This window comes from Oncorhynchus gorbuscha, linkage group LG14 (genome assembly GCF_021184085.1).
Source record: "Oncorhynchus gorbuscha isolate QuinsamMale2020 ecotype Even-year linkage group LG14, OgorEven_v1.0, whole genome shotgun sequence".
NCBI classification, from domain to species: domain Eukaryota; kingdom Metazoa; phylum Chordata; class Actinopteri; order Salmoniformes; family Salmonidae; genus Oncorhynchus; species Oncorhynchus gorbuscha.
Window position 1 is genome coordinate 26,470,408 of NC_060186.1, and position 15,684 is coordinate 26,486,091.

The 15,684-nt window shown below is 41.8% G+C and overlaps 1 protein-coding gene across 1 annotated transcript in view; it reads right to left on the minus strand.

The window, feature by feature from the left end:
- The window catches only part of cerk (ceramide kinase), a 34,713-nt gene that overhangs the window by 10,717 nt on the left and 8,312 nt on the right, over positions 1-15,684 (minus strand). The window contains exons 2-6 of the mRNA XM_046297667.1: positions 7,507-7,629; positions 7,233-7,355; positions 6,724-6,849; positions 5,695-5,761; positions 2,929-3,074 (exon numbers count right to left, since the gene is read on the minus strand). Coding sequence (XP_046153623.1) covers positions 2,929-3,074; positions 5,695-5,761; positions 6,724-6,849; positions 7,233-7,355; positions 7,507-7,629 — 585 coding nt within the window. The remainder of the gene's footprint in view (positions 1-2,928; positions 3,075-5,694; positions 5,762-6,723; positions 6,850-7,232; positions 7,356-7,506; positions 7,630-15,684) is intronic.

A 15,684-nucleotide genomic window follows, 5' to 3' on the forward strand; every position in this document is an offset into this window, starting at 1 on the left:
ATGCAGGCTGAAATTCTGTTGTCAATTTGTTTCCTGTGAAATAGCATTGTATCTGGTCCAAAATAAAATCCACAAGTTTACTAAGGGTTGGTAACAGGCTGATTGGTCAGCTATTTGAGCCTGTAAAGGGGTTTTACTATTCTTTGGTAGCGGAATGACTAACTTCCCTCCAGGCCTGAGGGCACACTCTCTCCACTAGGCTTAAATTGAAGATGTGGCAAATAGGAATGACAATATCATCTGCTATTGTCCTCAGTAATTTTCCATCCAGATTGTCAGACCCCGGTGGCTTGTCATTGTTGATAGACAACAATAATTTTTTCACCTCTTCCACACTGACTTTAGGGAATTCAAAATTACAATTATTGTCTTTCATAATGGTCCGATATACTTGGATGTATAGTGTCAGCGTTTGTTGCTGGCATGTCATCCTTAAGTTTGCTGATCTTGCCAATGAGAAAGTAATTCAAGTAGTTAGTTATTGCAGTGGGCTTTGTGATTCAATGAATGAAGGAGCAGAGTTGGCCTTTTTCCCCAAAATGTTACTTAAGGTGTCCCAAAGCTTTTTACTATCATTCTTTATAGAATTTATATTTGTTTCAAGGTGTAGTTCATTTTTCTTTTTCTTTAGTTTAGTCACATGATTTCTTAATTTGCAGTACGTTTGCCAATCAGTTGGGGTGCCAGACTTAATTTCCATACCTTTGTGCCTCATCCCATCTCAACCATACAATTACTCATCAATCCAAGGGGATTTCACAGATGTCACAGTCATTTTAATTCCTGTGCTGTTTGTAACTACCCTGGTAGGTTGACTGACAACCTGATTCAGGTTGCAGGCACTGGTTAGTGTTAAGTTTTTTCCTGAGTGGGCAGCTTGATGATAGCCAGTCAATATTTAAAAATCACCCAGGAAATATACTTCTCTGTTGATATCACATACATTATCAAGCATTTCACACAAATTATCCAGATACGGACTGTTAGCACTTGGTGGTCTATAGCAGCTTCCCACAAGAACGGGTTTTAGGTGAGGCAGATTAACCTGTAGGCATATTACTTCAACAGTATTAAACATGAGATCGTCTCTAAGCTTTACGGGAATGTGGTTCTGAATATAGACCGCAACACCGCCTCTGTTGACATTTCTGTCTTTTCTGTAGATGTTATAACCATGTATTGCTGCCACTGTATCATCAAAGGTGTTATCTAAGTGAGTTTCAGAGATAGTCAGAATATGAATGTCATCTGTTACAAGCAAGTTATTGACTTCATGGACCTTGTTTCTTAGGATACATATGTTAATATGGGCTATTTTTAGCACTTTTCTGGGTTGCTTGATTGTTTTTAATGCTTTACTTGTCAGAGGTAGACTTACTCATGTTATTTACATTGGAGCTGATAGTGCAGGGTGAGCTGCATAAAGTGGGCTTCCTACTATTGCACACTGCCTCAGCGCTAACAGTAACTCTGATTTATAGGCTCATGATTACTGCTTACAATAAGCTGTAGGATAAGCAGATATATTCGGTGCAATTAGGGGTACATCAATTAAATTACTTACATTGCGTTTGCCAATGCCCCTAAGATAATGTACATTTGCGGCATTATGACGACTCATTGTCACAATGGTCGGGCTTAATTGAGCTGGGTCTCGGATCATCTACCAGTCATTGTTTCAACGCAGTCCTTTTCAAACAACAAACCTTAACACCCAGTCAAAAATATTCACAGAAGAGAGGAAACTAGCTACTCTCTCAGCTCCCTCTGAATTTCCAGATTTTTTTTATCTGGGAGATATATCCCGCAGTTTTGACTCACTTCCTCATTCCAAAGCCTCTCTCACTATCTCTGTCTTGTCTGCCTACCTAATGGAATAACAGTCAAGGTTGAGTCATGGACCTAAACATAGTACCTTGAAAATATGTGATAAGACAATGTGTTGAACTACACACAGCCACTAGGTTTCTAGGTGGGTTACCTGATAAAACCGTGGACTTTGGGTACTCTAACCAAGGCTGTGTGTGTGCTGGGTTGACTTTGTAAACACTCATACTTTTTCAGTGAAAGTCTATTTGATACAGAGAGGTTTTGCTCGCTCTCTTACCACGTCTGATTAATAACATCATTATTACTTCCGGTTATTATTTCTCCTGGTATACGGAACCGCACTACACCATGACAGTTGGTTATCACTATCCCTTATCAGCCTCAAAATTATGTTTCGATTGATTGATAGGTAACAATATTTTAAAATGTTTGTACAGGATAAGCAGTGGAGGCAGAAAAGGCCACACTTGACCTCATGAGACCTGTCAGTGGGACACCAACCAGTGCAAATGCACAAACAAAAACTGTGATACCGTGAGTCCTTTTCTCTAGATATATAGTGTTAACTGGCTTATAGTAATAATTTCATCTTCATCTGACTGACTGGAAAAAGACGGTAATTCTGGACCCCAGCAGCAGCAGGCACTCAATGCTAAGTAGAAGCATTAACCTACAGAATCACTGAAGCTATAGGCCAAAGCAGCTGTGATTTGATTCTCCTCTTCCATCTTCAACCTTAGGTATTGTGAAGTAATGGATTTCACGGTGGTGAAATGTATGATGATTCTTTATTTATTTTTTAAACTGGTCACACAGCACAACAGGCCCCCTCTAATTGAGTTTTGAGTGATGGACTCTTCAGAACCCCCTGTGGGACCCCAAGCCCTGTTGCTATAGGGATTCCAACTCTTAACTCAGCAACAGCCAGAAAACAGAACATGGGGATTAAGGTTAGCCACCCTGGGAGTCAATCATAGCCATGGCCACTAACAGAGGTAGAACACAGTCCTATTCTATGGGCTAGAACTGGCCTTTACCTCACCATAACTTAACTTCTCCCATTCCTTCCTCTCCTCTGCTTGTCTCCTCCCCTCATACCTGCAGGGATGATTCCGATGCGGAGCGCACATGGAACCAGGTCCTGGTTCGGTTGGTTCTGGTCCACTCTGGAATCACTCTGGGTCCTAGAGACCAGGCCGTGGACAACCTCGCTGAACATCCCGTCCCCTCCCACGCACACCACCCTGAACAGGGACACACACACACACACACGATGCATGAAAACACTCCATTGAGACCAGCCTTAGGGTCTGCTGGGTTTTGCTTTCCTTTCAATTTATGTCCAATTAAGACCTAGACAACCAGCTGAGGGAATTTCCTAACTAAATCAGTGACCATAATTGATTAATCTTAGGATTCATATGTCGGGTCAAAATGACCAAGCTAATGTTTTTTTGCTGTACTGATCTCCCCCAAAAATCTCATCATCTAATATTCCAGGAATTCCTGAAATAATGTATATTAATGTTCTAACATCCTAGTTTTGTTTTTTATTTCTTATCTTTTAAGAAAATAGTTTTTGCATCACTACCTCAAGTTTTCATATGTGGGTCAAATATGACCGGTATGCATTTCCTATAGAATTGACTGCATTGCACTCTTCAAACTAACCTTTCTTTTTGCTACAACAATAACATCTAAGTAATTAATAACATTTATTCAATATCTTGTTTCTAAAATGTTCATTGATCACCTTTTCCATGTATCCTTTTGAACTCTTTGAGTAAAAGGAGTTTTATAAGGAGGCTCATAAGAATGTGGCCAGATACACAACCAAAATGGTTTTACAGATGCTGGATGAGGAAGCCATTGGTGCCTCCGACTCAGAATCTGAGGTATCCAATTCAGATGACACAGGCTATGTGCCTGTGGGTCAAGTTGGAGTTGTGGATGCACCTGGATGATTCTACAGATGGGGAGGATTCCTCTGAGGAGAAATTAGTAAAAAAAGGGGTCTTACTGGAGTGAACACCCCTGCCCTCCCACTAAAGTCAGGACCAGAAGCCATAACATCCTGAGGAGCTGCCCAGGGCCTGTGCCGGGGGAAATCAGTTGTGTCACCAAAAGTTGCCTGGGAGCTGTTCATTAGTGATAACATCGTTGAGGAGGTCCTAAAGTGTACAAATTTAGAAGGACGGAGAAGAGCGACAGGAAAAGGGACGGAGTGGAGAGAGGTCAACAAGGAGGAACAAAAAGGCCTTAATTGGTTGAACCCTCCTCGCCGGCGAGGAGGAAAGGTGGGATGTCTCCACACGGGAGCTATTTTTGGATCCACTGCAGAATCCAATGTATAAGGCCACCATGTCGGTCGGAAGATATCTGGCGCTACCTGAGGCTTGATGACAAGAGGACCAGTGTGTTCAGAGAGGCAACGGATCACCTGGCAGCCTTCCAGTATGTGAGGGACCTTTTCAAAGAAAAACTGTAGAAGGTTCATCCCCGGCGACTGCGTCACAATGGATGAGCAGCTTTCCTCCAGACGTAACGCTTAGCATTCCATCCAAAGAGTTCAATCTTGGTTTCATCAGACCAGAGAATCCTGTTTATCATGGTCTGGGAGTCCTTTAGGTGTCTCTTTGGCAAACTCCAAGCGGGCTGTCATGTGCCTTTTACTGAGGAGTGGCTTCCGTCTGGCCACTCTACCATAAATGCTTGATTGTTGGAGTGCTGCAGAGATGGGAGAACCTTCCAGAAGGACAACCATCTAAACAGAAGAACTGAGACAATGGAGAAATGTGGGGTGATGAAAGAGCCATGCCACTACCACTCAGAGCAGCCAGGTCCAGAAGAGGAAGAGGTGCCAGCTCTGCCCACCACTCAGAGCAGCCAGGTCCAGAAGAGGAAGAGGTGCCAGCTCTGCCCACCACTCAGAGCAGCCAGGTCCAGAAGAGGAAGAGGTGCCAGCTCTGCCCACCACTCAGAGCAGCCAGGGCCAGAAGAGGTACCAGCTCTACCCACCACTCAGAGCACCCAGGGCCAGAAGAGGAAGAGGTGCCAGCTCTACCCAAGTGCAAAGGATAGAAGTCAGCTGCTGGTGTTCTCAGTGCAAAATATCCATCTGCAAAGAGCACAGTCACATGCTTGTGGTTTGTAACAAATGCAGGGACTAAGACAGCACAAGTAAGCATCACACACACATGCACACGTTGTCCTTTTTAGTGTTCATGCTTTCTATATTCTAAATTGTTAGTGTGGTCGGTTATATTGATGAACTTTGGATTTAAAAAAAAATGTTTTGAAATATTATAAAACATGCTTAAGGTGGCTTTATTTGGTTCTTCACACTAAAATGTTGAATGTGAAACTTTGATTGTAAAGATTTATTGTAAGAAAAAGATGCCAATATTTTCAATAGCCATTATGGAATTTCATAAATTGTCATCATTGAAATGGAGCTGTTGAAAAGCGACTAAAAAAAACAAACATTTCTAACAATAAAATAATTATTGAAAATGTTCCAATCATCACTCAAAATAATTATATTCCACAAAAAGGATCATATTTTTGACCCATATAAATAAAACACAGATATTACATTATCGGGTAATTTTGACCTGGCAAATGCATCCTTGGGACGCCATGTTTACAATGCATCCTCCAGTTGTTGTATTGATACTGCTATTAATGTCCATTTTGCTCTCAGCAGTCTTTTTCCCTCAGACATGAATGCATTGTGGTTGAACATGAACTGTTTTGTACTGAAATCTTCACTTAGTCTTTTGCACCAACAAAGTCATTTCTGACTGAGATGGTAAAGTTTATGCCAGGTGATTGAAGTGTTTTCCTGCTGTGTCTGAAACGCACCCGTCACATTGCTTCAGATCTACCTCCGTCTTCAAGTGATCCCTGGCATGATTGGCACTCTCCGTAACTATGGAAACAAGTTACATCGTCACTATTAAAAACCCATGATGAACATCTCACAAGCTTGTCAAGACGTTGCACACACATTACAAAAAATGGTTAAGCCAAGAATCCTGCATCCCATAGTCTAAAAAGGAAAGAAAATATATGTTTTTGACCATAAAGGGGTTCCAACAAATGGTGAAAGGCCAACACCAATTAAAACACTATGGGTCTGGGTTCAGCCTTAATCCCATGACAGATCTATGGCCGCGAGCTGCCAATACCCTAGACTACGGATCGGCAACTCCAGTCCTCGGGGACCTGGTTGGTCTCACACCTTTGCTCCAGCACCAGCTAACACACCTGACTCCAATAATTGACTAATCAGGACCTTCAGCTTAGAATGAAATAAGTTTTTTAATCAGCTGCGTTTGCTAGCGAGGGGGAAAAAGGGAAACACCATTCCCGGCCCCCGAGGACTGGAGTTGCCCATCCCTGCCCTAGACAATTCATGACCTTCCCAACCTATGTGATGCCTCCCCCTGCCAATACCCTAGACCCCTCAAACTCAACTCTGGACCTTGAAGCCAACTCCAGCACTCGTTTTCATTTGTCCCCTCTAATCAGGGTCCCGATTTAGACCTGGCACCCCAAGTGGGTGCAATTAACTATCAGGTAGAACAGAAAACCAACAGGCTCTGGACCTCGTAGGGTAAGAGTCGAGTACCCCTGCCCTAGACGATCCATGGTCTTCCCAAAGCATCCCATGAATCATAGATGGGTGTTGGAATGGATTCTCATGTTTATCGACTATCACAGCTTCCATTACAGTGTTCCATTGGTGGATGGTGCTATAAATAAAACCATATTCTTGGGAGTGGTTGGCGGGTATAGGCTGTTTGCCAAGTCAACAAATAAATATTTCGCGGGCCATAAAAGCTCATTTTTTATTTAAATGTTAATGGAGGCCCTCTGACAGGAACTCACCGATCACGTCGGTGGAGATGGAGGCTCGAGAGAAGAGTGGGGCTACTCTCTGCTCGTAAATCCACTTCCCGCGTTGGTTCCCACTGTAGGGATTGATGTACACTAGCAAGCGTTTCGGTCGGATGCCTGCAAAGTGAAGGAGAGCCTGTTTGGTCATTAAAAATGGAGGACTCAACATTTAGTTTAACGGACGGTAGAGTGTGACTCTCTGACAACTTCATGAAGTTTCATTAACCAACAAAACTTTACAGAAATGCTCCGTTATCAAACTGACATCCTCGGACTGATTCTCTTAATGTTCTCCAGAATAAATGGTTGGGATATTGAAGGCTAGATGAGCAAAAAGCATTGGAAAGGTACTTCTTGGTAAGATGCTAAATGGTGTATTAATGTTTGGTAAAAATGGTCCCACTTTACACAGACAACACACCATAGATGTTTCACAAATCGAGAGCCTTTAAAGTTGGTGTGTGTTTAACGGAAAACAGTCTGCATTGAAAAGGACATACTGAGTAGTGAGAGCTGGTTGTTGATTGTCTGGACCCACTGTTGACGCTGTGCCTCGTCTAAGCAATGGAAGATGATGTCTTTACACCGCCAGCGGTGATGTTTGGTCCTCTCCGTGTAGGACACTATTTCGAAAAAGACAGAATGGAAAACTGAAAAGTCAAGAGGGATACTATCATTCCAACAAATTCATGGCTTGTTCGGGTTGATTAAACAAAACAAAAGATGTCTGCCTCCACAAACCATCCAATGCCAGATTATGTATCCCTCCCCTACCTGTAAATGCATACGGATACAACAGAACTCTATGCTTCCTTCCACCATCTTTGTTTGTTTGGTCTTCTTCTTTGGTCTCTCTGGCACCAACTATCTCAGACACCAGGAGAAAATGGTGGTCTGCTGTAAACATTAAGAAACAACACAGAAAAACAGTTAAGTACCCCATAATAACACAGCAATTACACAAAGGACAAATTGACATGCGGTCAGGATTTAGAATTCAACAATAGAGATTCAATATCAAAAAGCCAAAGATAACCTAGTGTTAAATTTACTTGAATGGATGTCTTTTTAGGGTCATATTCCCCAGTGCTTGCATGAATGAAATCAAGGAACATTATTTGTCCTGGGATCATGTGAATGCTTGGAATGAGCCTTCCTGTTTAGTTGACTTTCCTTTTAACAGGCTGTGGGCACTACATCTTACATCAACATATGCCAGTAAACATCTCATGTGACCATGCCACACTGGGATTAGGGTAACAGTATCAGAGTCATTATGGCTTTGTTCAAGGAAGTGGAGTGTTCAGACCAGGCACAAGGTGACGTTAATGATCTACCTCAGTCATAGACAGTAACCACCTAACGTTGACATACAGTACCAGTCAAAGGTTTGGACACACCTACTCATTCATGGGTTTCTTAAATTGAAGACATCAACAATATGAAATAACACATATGGAATCATGTAGTAACCAAAAAAAAAGTGTCAAACAAATCCAAATGTATTTCATATTTGAGATTCTTCAAAGTAGACACCCTTTGCCTTTGACAGCTTTGCACACTTGGCATTTTTCTCAACCAGCTTCATGAGGAAGTCACCTGGAATGCATTCAATTAACAGGTGTGCCTTCTTAAAAGTTAATTTGTGGAATTTCTTTCCTTCTTAATGTGTTTGAGCCAATCAGTTGTGTTGTGACAAGGTAGGGGTGGTATACAGAAGATAGCCCTATTTGGTAAAATACCAAGTCCATATTATGACAAGAACAGTTCCAATAAGCAAAGAGAAACGACAGTCCATCATTACTTTAAAGACATGAAGGTCATTCAATACGGAACATTTCAAGAACTTTGAAAGTTTCTTCAAATGCAGTTGCAAAAACCATCAAGCACTATGATGAAACTGGCTCTCATGAGGACCGCCACAGGAAAGGAAGACCCAGAGTTACCTCTGCTGCAGAGGATAAGTTCATTAGAGTTACCAGCCTCAGAAATTGCAGCCCAAATAAATGCTTCACAGAGTTCAAGTAACAGACATCTCAACATCAACTGTTCAAAGGAGACCGTGTGAATCAGGCCTCCATGGTCAAATTTCTGCAAAGAAACCACTACTCAAAGACAACAACAAGAAGAAGCGAGTTACTTGGGCCAAGAAACACGAGCAATGGACGTTCGACCGGTGAAAATCTGTCCTTTGGTCTGATGAGTCTAAATTTGAGATTTTTAGTTCCAACCGCTGTGTCTTTGTGAGACGCAGAGCAGGTGAGCGGATGATTTCTGCATGTGTGGTTCCCAACGTGAAGCATGGAGGTGGTGGTGTGATGGTGCTTTGCTGGTGACACTCAGTGATTTATTTAGAATTCAAGGCACACTTAACCAGCATGGCTACCACAGCATTCTGCAGCGATACGCCATCCCATCTGGTTTGCGCTTAGTGGGACTATCATTTGTTTTTTAACAGGACAAGGACACAATATACCTCCAGGCTGTGTAAGGGCTGTTTGACCAAGAAGGAGAGTGATAGAGTGCTGCATCAGATGACCTGGCCTCTACAATCACCCCACCTCAACCCAATTGAGATGGTTAGGGATGAGTTTGACCACAGAGTGAAGAAAAAGCAGCCAACAAGTGCTCAGCATATGTGGGAACTCCTTCAAGACTGTTGGAAAAGCATTCCAGGTGAAGCTGGTTGAGAGAATGCCAAGAGTGTGCAAAGATGTCATCAAGGCAAAAGGTGGCTACTTTGAAGAATCTAAAATAAAATATATTTTGATTTGTGATATTTCATAGTTTTGATGTCTTCAATATTATTCTACACTGTGTTAAAACAAAGTAAAAATAAAGAATAAAGAACCCTTGAATGAGTGGGTGTCCAAACTTTTGACTGGTACTGTCATGAACATCTAGGTCTACAGCCTAACCTGCGTCATGATGAAAGCCACTTTTTGATAATGAAAATGAGAGGGCAGCAAGAACAACACTTGAAGAATTATCACTCATAATATGAGCTGCTGCTCATACACACTGCAGCAGGGTACCCCAACTGGTGGCCCTCGGGCCGAATTTGGCTCGCATGTGATTTTATTTGGCCCCCCAAGTTCTGACCCCCCCCCACACACACACAAAAAAAAATCCCCCAGTGTTTAATTTATTCAAAGAAATCCCATGCATAACAGAGTGATATATGTGATCATATACTGTAGAAATGTAAGCAAGGTTTGAAATAATTGTTTTAGTCAAATGTTATATCTGTTTGGGATTCAATTTGCAGTTTCAAATTATTTGGAAATATGTTCCGGCCCCCTGACCATCCTCTCAAGATTCTAGTTGATGAGCCCTGCCCAATAGGCATGTGTGTGTGTTGTAGCTTTTAGTGTTGTGACATGGACAGTCAGCCAACTTACACCCACTCGGTCAAGCATAACCATTGGTTCTATATTTAGTCATATTATCACATATTATTGTCAACATAATGGAGCTTTGGAAACATTCCAGGACTGGAAATGCTAAACAATGACAAGGGCAGTATTCCTTGTACTTTCCCCAGTATATTAGCAACAGTATATCCACAGGAGGGGTTATTCTTTAGTCACATGTGGACTCTGTCTGATTAGTGATAGCAGAGCGATGGGGGACGGGCGACTCCAGGTTTACACCAGTCATAATCATAAGGGCTTAAATCGGTTTTATCACTGTGACGCTATGGGCGTATGACATGATGGAATAAACCAAACACTCCAATAAAAATATGAAATACATTGATGAAACACAGGATAAGTGGAAGTTCACTGGCACAACGACTGACATTCCAAAGATGCTCTGCCTTTATTTCAGAGCATAACGCCTAAGAACAAACAAATCGTGGAGAAAAAAAAAACTGGTCAGCAAGAGACTGTCAACGTGAGAACAAGTGAACTACAGTGTCATGTGTACATTGCTGGGCCTCAGTCATCTGTGACTGGGTCTTCCTCTTCAAGAAACACCAGTATAAGGAGCTGATGATTATAGAGCAGACCCAATTTGCGTAAAGCCTCTTAAGCCGGTGGCTAACTAAGCACTGCCTTGAATCACTGGCTTGCACAGCGGACTCCCCTACCACGCTGAAAACACAAACCAATTACTGTTGCTGGACAGTATGTGACCTGACCTGGCAGTGTGACGCAGGTTAGAAAAACACAGGCGCTTTTGCCACACACTGTTCACTGGTCTGGCACAGCTATAACCAAGAAAAGGTATCTAACAACTACTGGGTGTAGAATGCACAGTGCTTCGAGATTGTATTGACAACATGACCTAACTGTGACCCAAGAGTTTTTATAGTCAGGTCATATGGTCAGGAAAAAGAACTCGGTCCTAATGTGTACAGTCAGATATAACCAAGGGAAGAAGTGTGCATATGATCTCATAATGTCTGGCTAATACAAACGCCCCAAAATGGGGAATTAGCAGGTGAGCTGCGTAAAGCAAAGCATGGGATTTTTATAAAGTACTTACTCAGCGGTTTTTAAACCTCAAACCCATTGCTACTTGGCCTGATAACGGAATAGTACAATTTCTAAATGATAACATTCCTCAAGTTCCCCCATGTCACCTCGCTCCTCCACACACTCCCAGTCAAACCATGAATCATCTTCAAGACCCTGGTGCTTGCCTACAGAGCAGCAACGGGAACTGCACCTGCTTACCTTCAGGCTATGCACAAACCCGACATTCCAATTTGAGAACTCCACCTTTGGTCCCTTGGCCCTCTGTCCTGGCACCCCAATAGTGGAATAAGGCAAGCTTCCTCCTAAAGTCAGGACAGCGCATCTTTTGAAAACTTAAAGCCTGAAACTTAAAGCCTGAAAGCCTACATCTTTGAAGAGTCTTCAAAGGCAGTTAACCCACTGTTCCTAGGCCGTCATTGAAACTAAGAACTTGTTCTTAACTGACCTGCCTAGTTAAATAAAGAATCTTAAAACAACCTTCACGGTGCCCCCAGCCACCCCTCCCAAAAAAATGCACTTCTCTTTTCCCACTTGCATGGACTTTGCTGATAAACACCTTGTTGAGGGGAAATGCACAATACAATTGGGATGTGTTGTTGTCTCACCTAGCTATTTTAAGATGAATGCACTGACTGTAAGTCGCTCTGGAGAAGAGTGTCTGCTAAATGAATAAAATGTCATGTAAATTATGGTTGTGGTGGTCATGAAATTACGCAAATAACTGCCGGTCTCACGGTAATTGACCGTTAATGAACATTAAGATGAATTCATCTCTTGGCTTCCATTCCACGCATAGCCTTCAAGCCACTGATGCAAACCTTTGGAACATCACATTTTTAAAAAGTTGATCAAATTAATTTAATATAGCCGGATATTCCCAAACTGGGTCACCTAGCCCCAGGGGTATGCGTAATGTCGCAGGGGATACGCCACATTTTCAAATAGTCCTTTTAGATTTGCCAACGGTGCTATACATTTGGGTGATGTTTTTTTCCTCGCTGGAGTAGACTCGTTTCACTGCCCCAAATAAAATGTTACCATCTAGTGTTCAGGGAATTAACAACACAATGTCAAATACAGGTAGCCTAGTCAAATAATTAACATCCAATCACATTAACCATTACTCTCTAAGCTGGAATTCCACTAATGGTCCGTATGTAGCCAAAAGTAGCTGCTGCTCATTCCGTTTGCTCGAAAATGGATGAATTGTTACAAAAAGTAAGGTCCGCGTCCTTAGAGACACATACCAGCTCTACTGGTAGTACTTTACCTGCACTTGTCAATGACAAGTTGTTCTGCTTCCAAGATCACATCCAATGCTAGCATCAGTAATTCTACATTTGTTGTTAGCCCAGCTAGCATGGACACTGACAGTTGTGAATCTGATGCAGCCGAACAGCTACTGCCCCCTCACCCGGGAAAGCGCCGAACAGACAGGGACGTTGGACCATCGAAGAGGTGCAAATATGATGAGAACTACATTGATTTGGGGTTCACTTATATTGGGAGTAGTGCCTTTCCTCAGCCACAGTGTGTTATATGTGCAAAAGTACTATCTCACAACTCGATGAAACCTTCACTCTTGTTCAGACATTTAGAAGCATGCCAACTTGAAAAATAAGACACGGGAGTTTGAGCGAAAATTAATATGACTTTCGAGTAGTAAAACATGTATAAAAGCAACAGATACCATTAATAAGAAGGGGCTAGAAGCGTCTTAAATGGTGAGCTACCGAGTGGCTAGTACAAGCAAGCCCCATACTATTGTGGAGGACTTAATTCTTCCTGCTACAGCGGATATGGCTCGGACCAATGCTGGGGGAAAAGGCCCCAAAAAACTATAGAGACAATGACTTCATAAAACACTTTCACGACGCATCAGTGACATGGCAGGAGATGTTTAAAATGAGGATGGATGAGTTAACAGAGGTGGCAGGCCTGGCACAGCTGCTGGTATATGTCTGATACGTTTATGGGGGGTCAATTAAGGAAGACATCCTCTTCTGCAAACCACTGGAAACCAGGACAACAGGAAAGGATATTTTGAAAGTACTGGACAGCTTTGTGACATTAAATGGACTTTGGTTGTCAAGATGTGTTGGTATCTGTACTGATGGTGCAAAAGCCATGACAGGGAGACATAGTGGAGTGCTAACACGTGTGCAAGCAGTTGCTCCTGAAGCTACTTGGGTTCACTGCAACCTCCACCGAGAGGCTCTTGCTGCCAAGGGAACGCCTGACAGCTTGAAACATGTGTTGGACACAACAGTGAAAATGGTTAACTTTGTTAAAGCAAGGCCCCTGAACTCTCGTGCATTTTCTGCACTATGCAATGATATGGGCAGCGACCATGTAAAGCTTTTACAACATACAGAAGTGTGCTGGTTATCAAGGGGCAAACTATTGACAATTTTTTAAATTGAGAGCTTAAACAAGCTTAACGGACAATGTCAAATGTGATATAGCGAAGCACCTGAGTGAGTTGGGTGCGCAATTACACAGGTACTTTCCCAAAACGGACGACACAACCAACTGGAATCATTATCCCTTTCATGCCCTGCCTGCAGTCCACTTACCGATATCTGAACGAGACTCATCGAAAATGCACCAAATCAGAAGCCACTGCCAGATTTCTGGATAGGGCCGCTCTCAGATTATCCTGCCTTGGCAAATTGCTCTGTTAAGACACTGATGCCTTTGGCAACCACATACCTATGTAAGATGGCTAGATAAAGAACAAAATGATTGATTATATTATTATTTGTGCCCTGGTCCTATAAGAGCTCTTTGTCCCTTCCCACAAGCCGGGTTGTGACAAAAACTCAACACTGATTCTTATATTTAATAAATGTATCGTATGCACTATACGTGTGTGGCAAGATTACAATGATGGCAAAAAACAACATTTGAGAGTGCGCTAACCCTGGTGCTAGAGGGGGTACGCAGCTGGAGGTTGAATGTTTTAAGGGGTACGGGACTATAAAAAGGTTTTGGAAAACCATTCTTTAAAGTATAAAGAATACAACTGAACATAGCTAAATTAAATTATATTTTCTCCTAACGATTTCTAAGGAAGTGTGCAAATGCCCATATTCTGTGTTGAACAGTTAACAAAGAAACAGCAATTCAATTCTTATTAGCCAATGCACATATTCCTCTTATCGCATTCCAAGGTGCATATTGAAGATGAAATAAAAATGACATAAAAACTGGGTCCTTTCTTGTCAGCCAACAAGCATCTCAGGTAGCCTAGAAGTAGGTTTACCTATTATATTTACATTTACATTTACATTTAAGTCATTTGAAGACAGACACATTCACCTTATGACATCCAGTGGAACAACCACTTTACAATAGTGCATCTAAGTATATTCCTCTTATTCTTAAAGAGGTGGGGTTTCAGGTGTCTCCGGAAGGTGGTGAACTCCGCTGTGCGTGAGGGAGTTTGTTATTGAAGATGACATAGGGAAAAACTGGATCCACATTTAGCCTGATCAGAGCCTGGAGGTACTTTCTTGTCAGCCAACAAGATGAGTAAGCCAGTGGAGAGAGCGGAAGCGGGGTGAACAGCAAAAGCACTAGAGCCTGGATATAGGGGTCAATCTACTATCCCCCATAGCAAAAAAGTTTACCTATTATATTGGTCAACATGTCCTTCTGTGCAAGAAATAAATTATTCCTAGCATACTCTGGGACAGTTGTGGGATATGATAGATTCCCCCCCCCACCGCCAAAAACAATAAATAAATAAATAAAATGATTAAAAGCAATAACGCTGATGGAACAGATAATTTCGCTTAAAATGTTGATAAAATGTGAAGAAATAGTTTGTCAAATGGTTTAAGTGCAACAATAAACACAGGTTAAAGGGCAAATGCTTCAAAATGAAATAAATTAGCGGGAAAACACTGTTCTCAAAAGTGACCACAAATGCAGTTACGCATGTAATGGTTTATTATAGAGGTGAATTTTTAGGTGAGGTGTGATACAAACCCTCTCAAAACATATAGGCCTATGGACTAGGCTCCATGAGGTGTGATACTAACCTTATTAAAACATATAGGCCTATGGGCTAGGCTACATGAGGTGTGATACAAACCCTATTAAAACATATAGGCCTATGGGCTAGGCTCCATGAGGTGTGATACTAACCTTATTAAAACATATAGGCCTATGGGCTAGGCTACATGAGGTGTGATACTAACCTTATTAAAACATATAGGCCTATGGGCTTGTGCTATTTCTTGCCTTACTGTATGATCTCAAGTGATAGGCTAATATTACCACCCATCAGACTATTCTTAATTTAATATTGTCTTTACTTATTAAAAAATAATGTGCTTGTGCTGAAATTAGTTTTATGATCTTAGAATGGAGCATTATCATGCACCCATCAGACTATTCTTAATTTAATATTGTCTTTACATATACTAAATAATGTGTGTGTGAAATTAGTTTTAATTTAGAA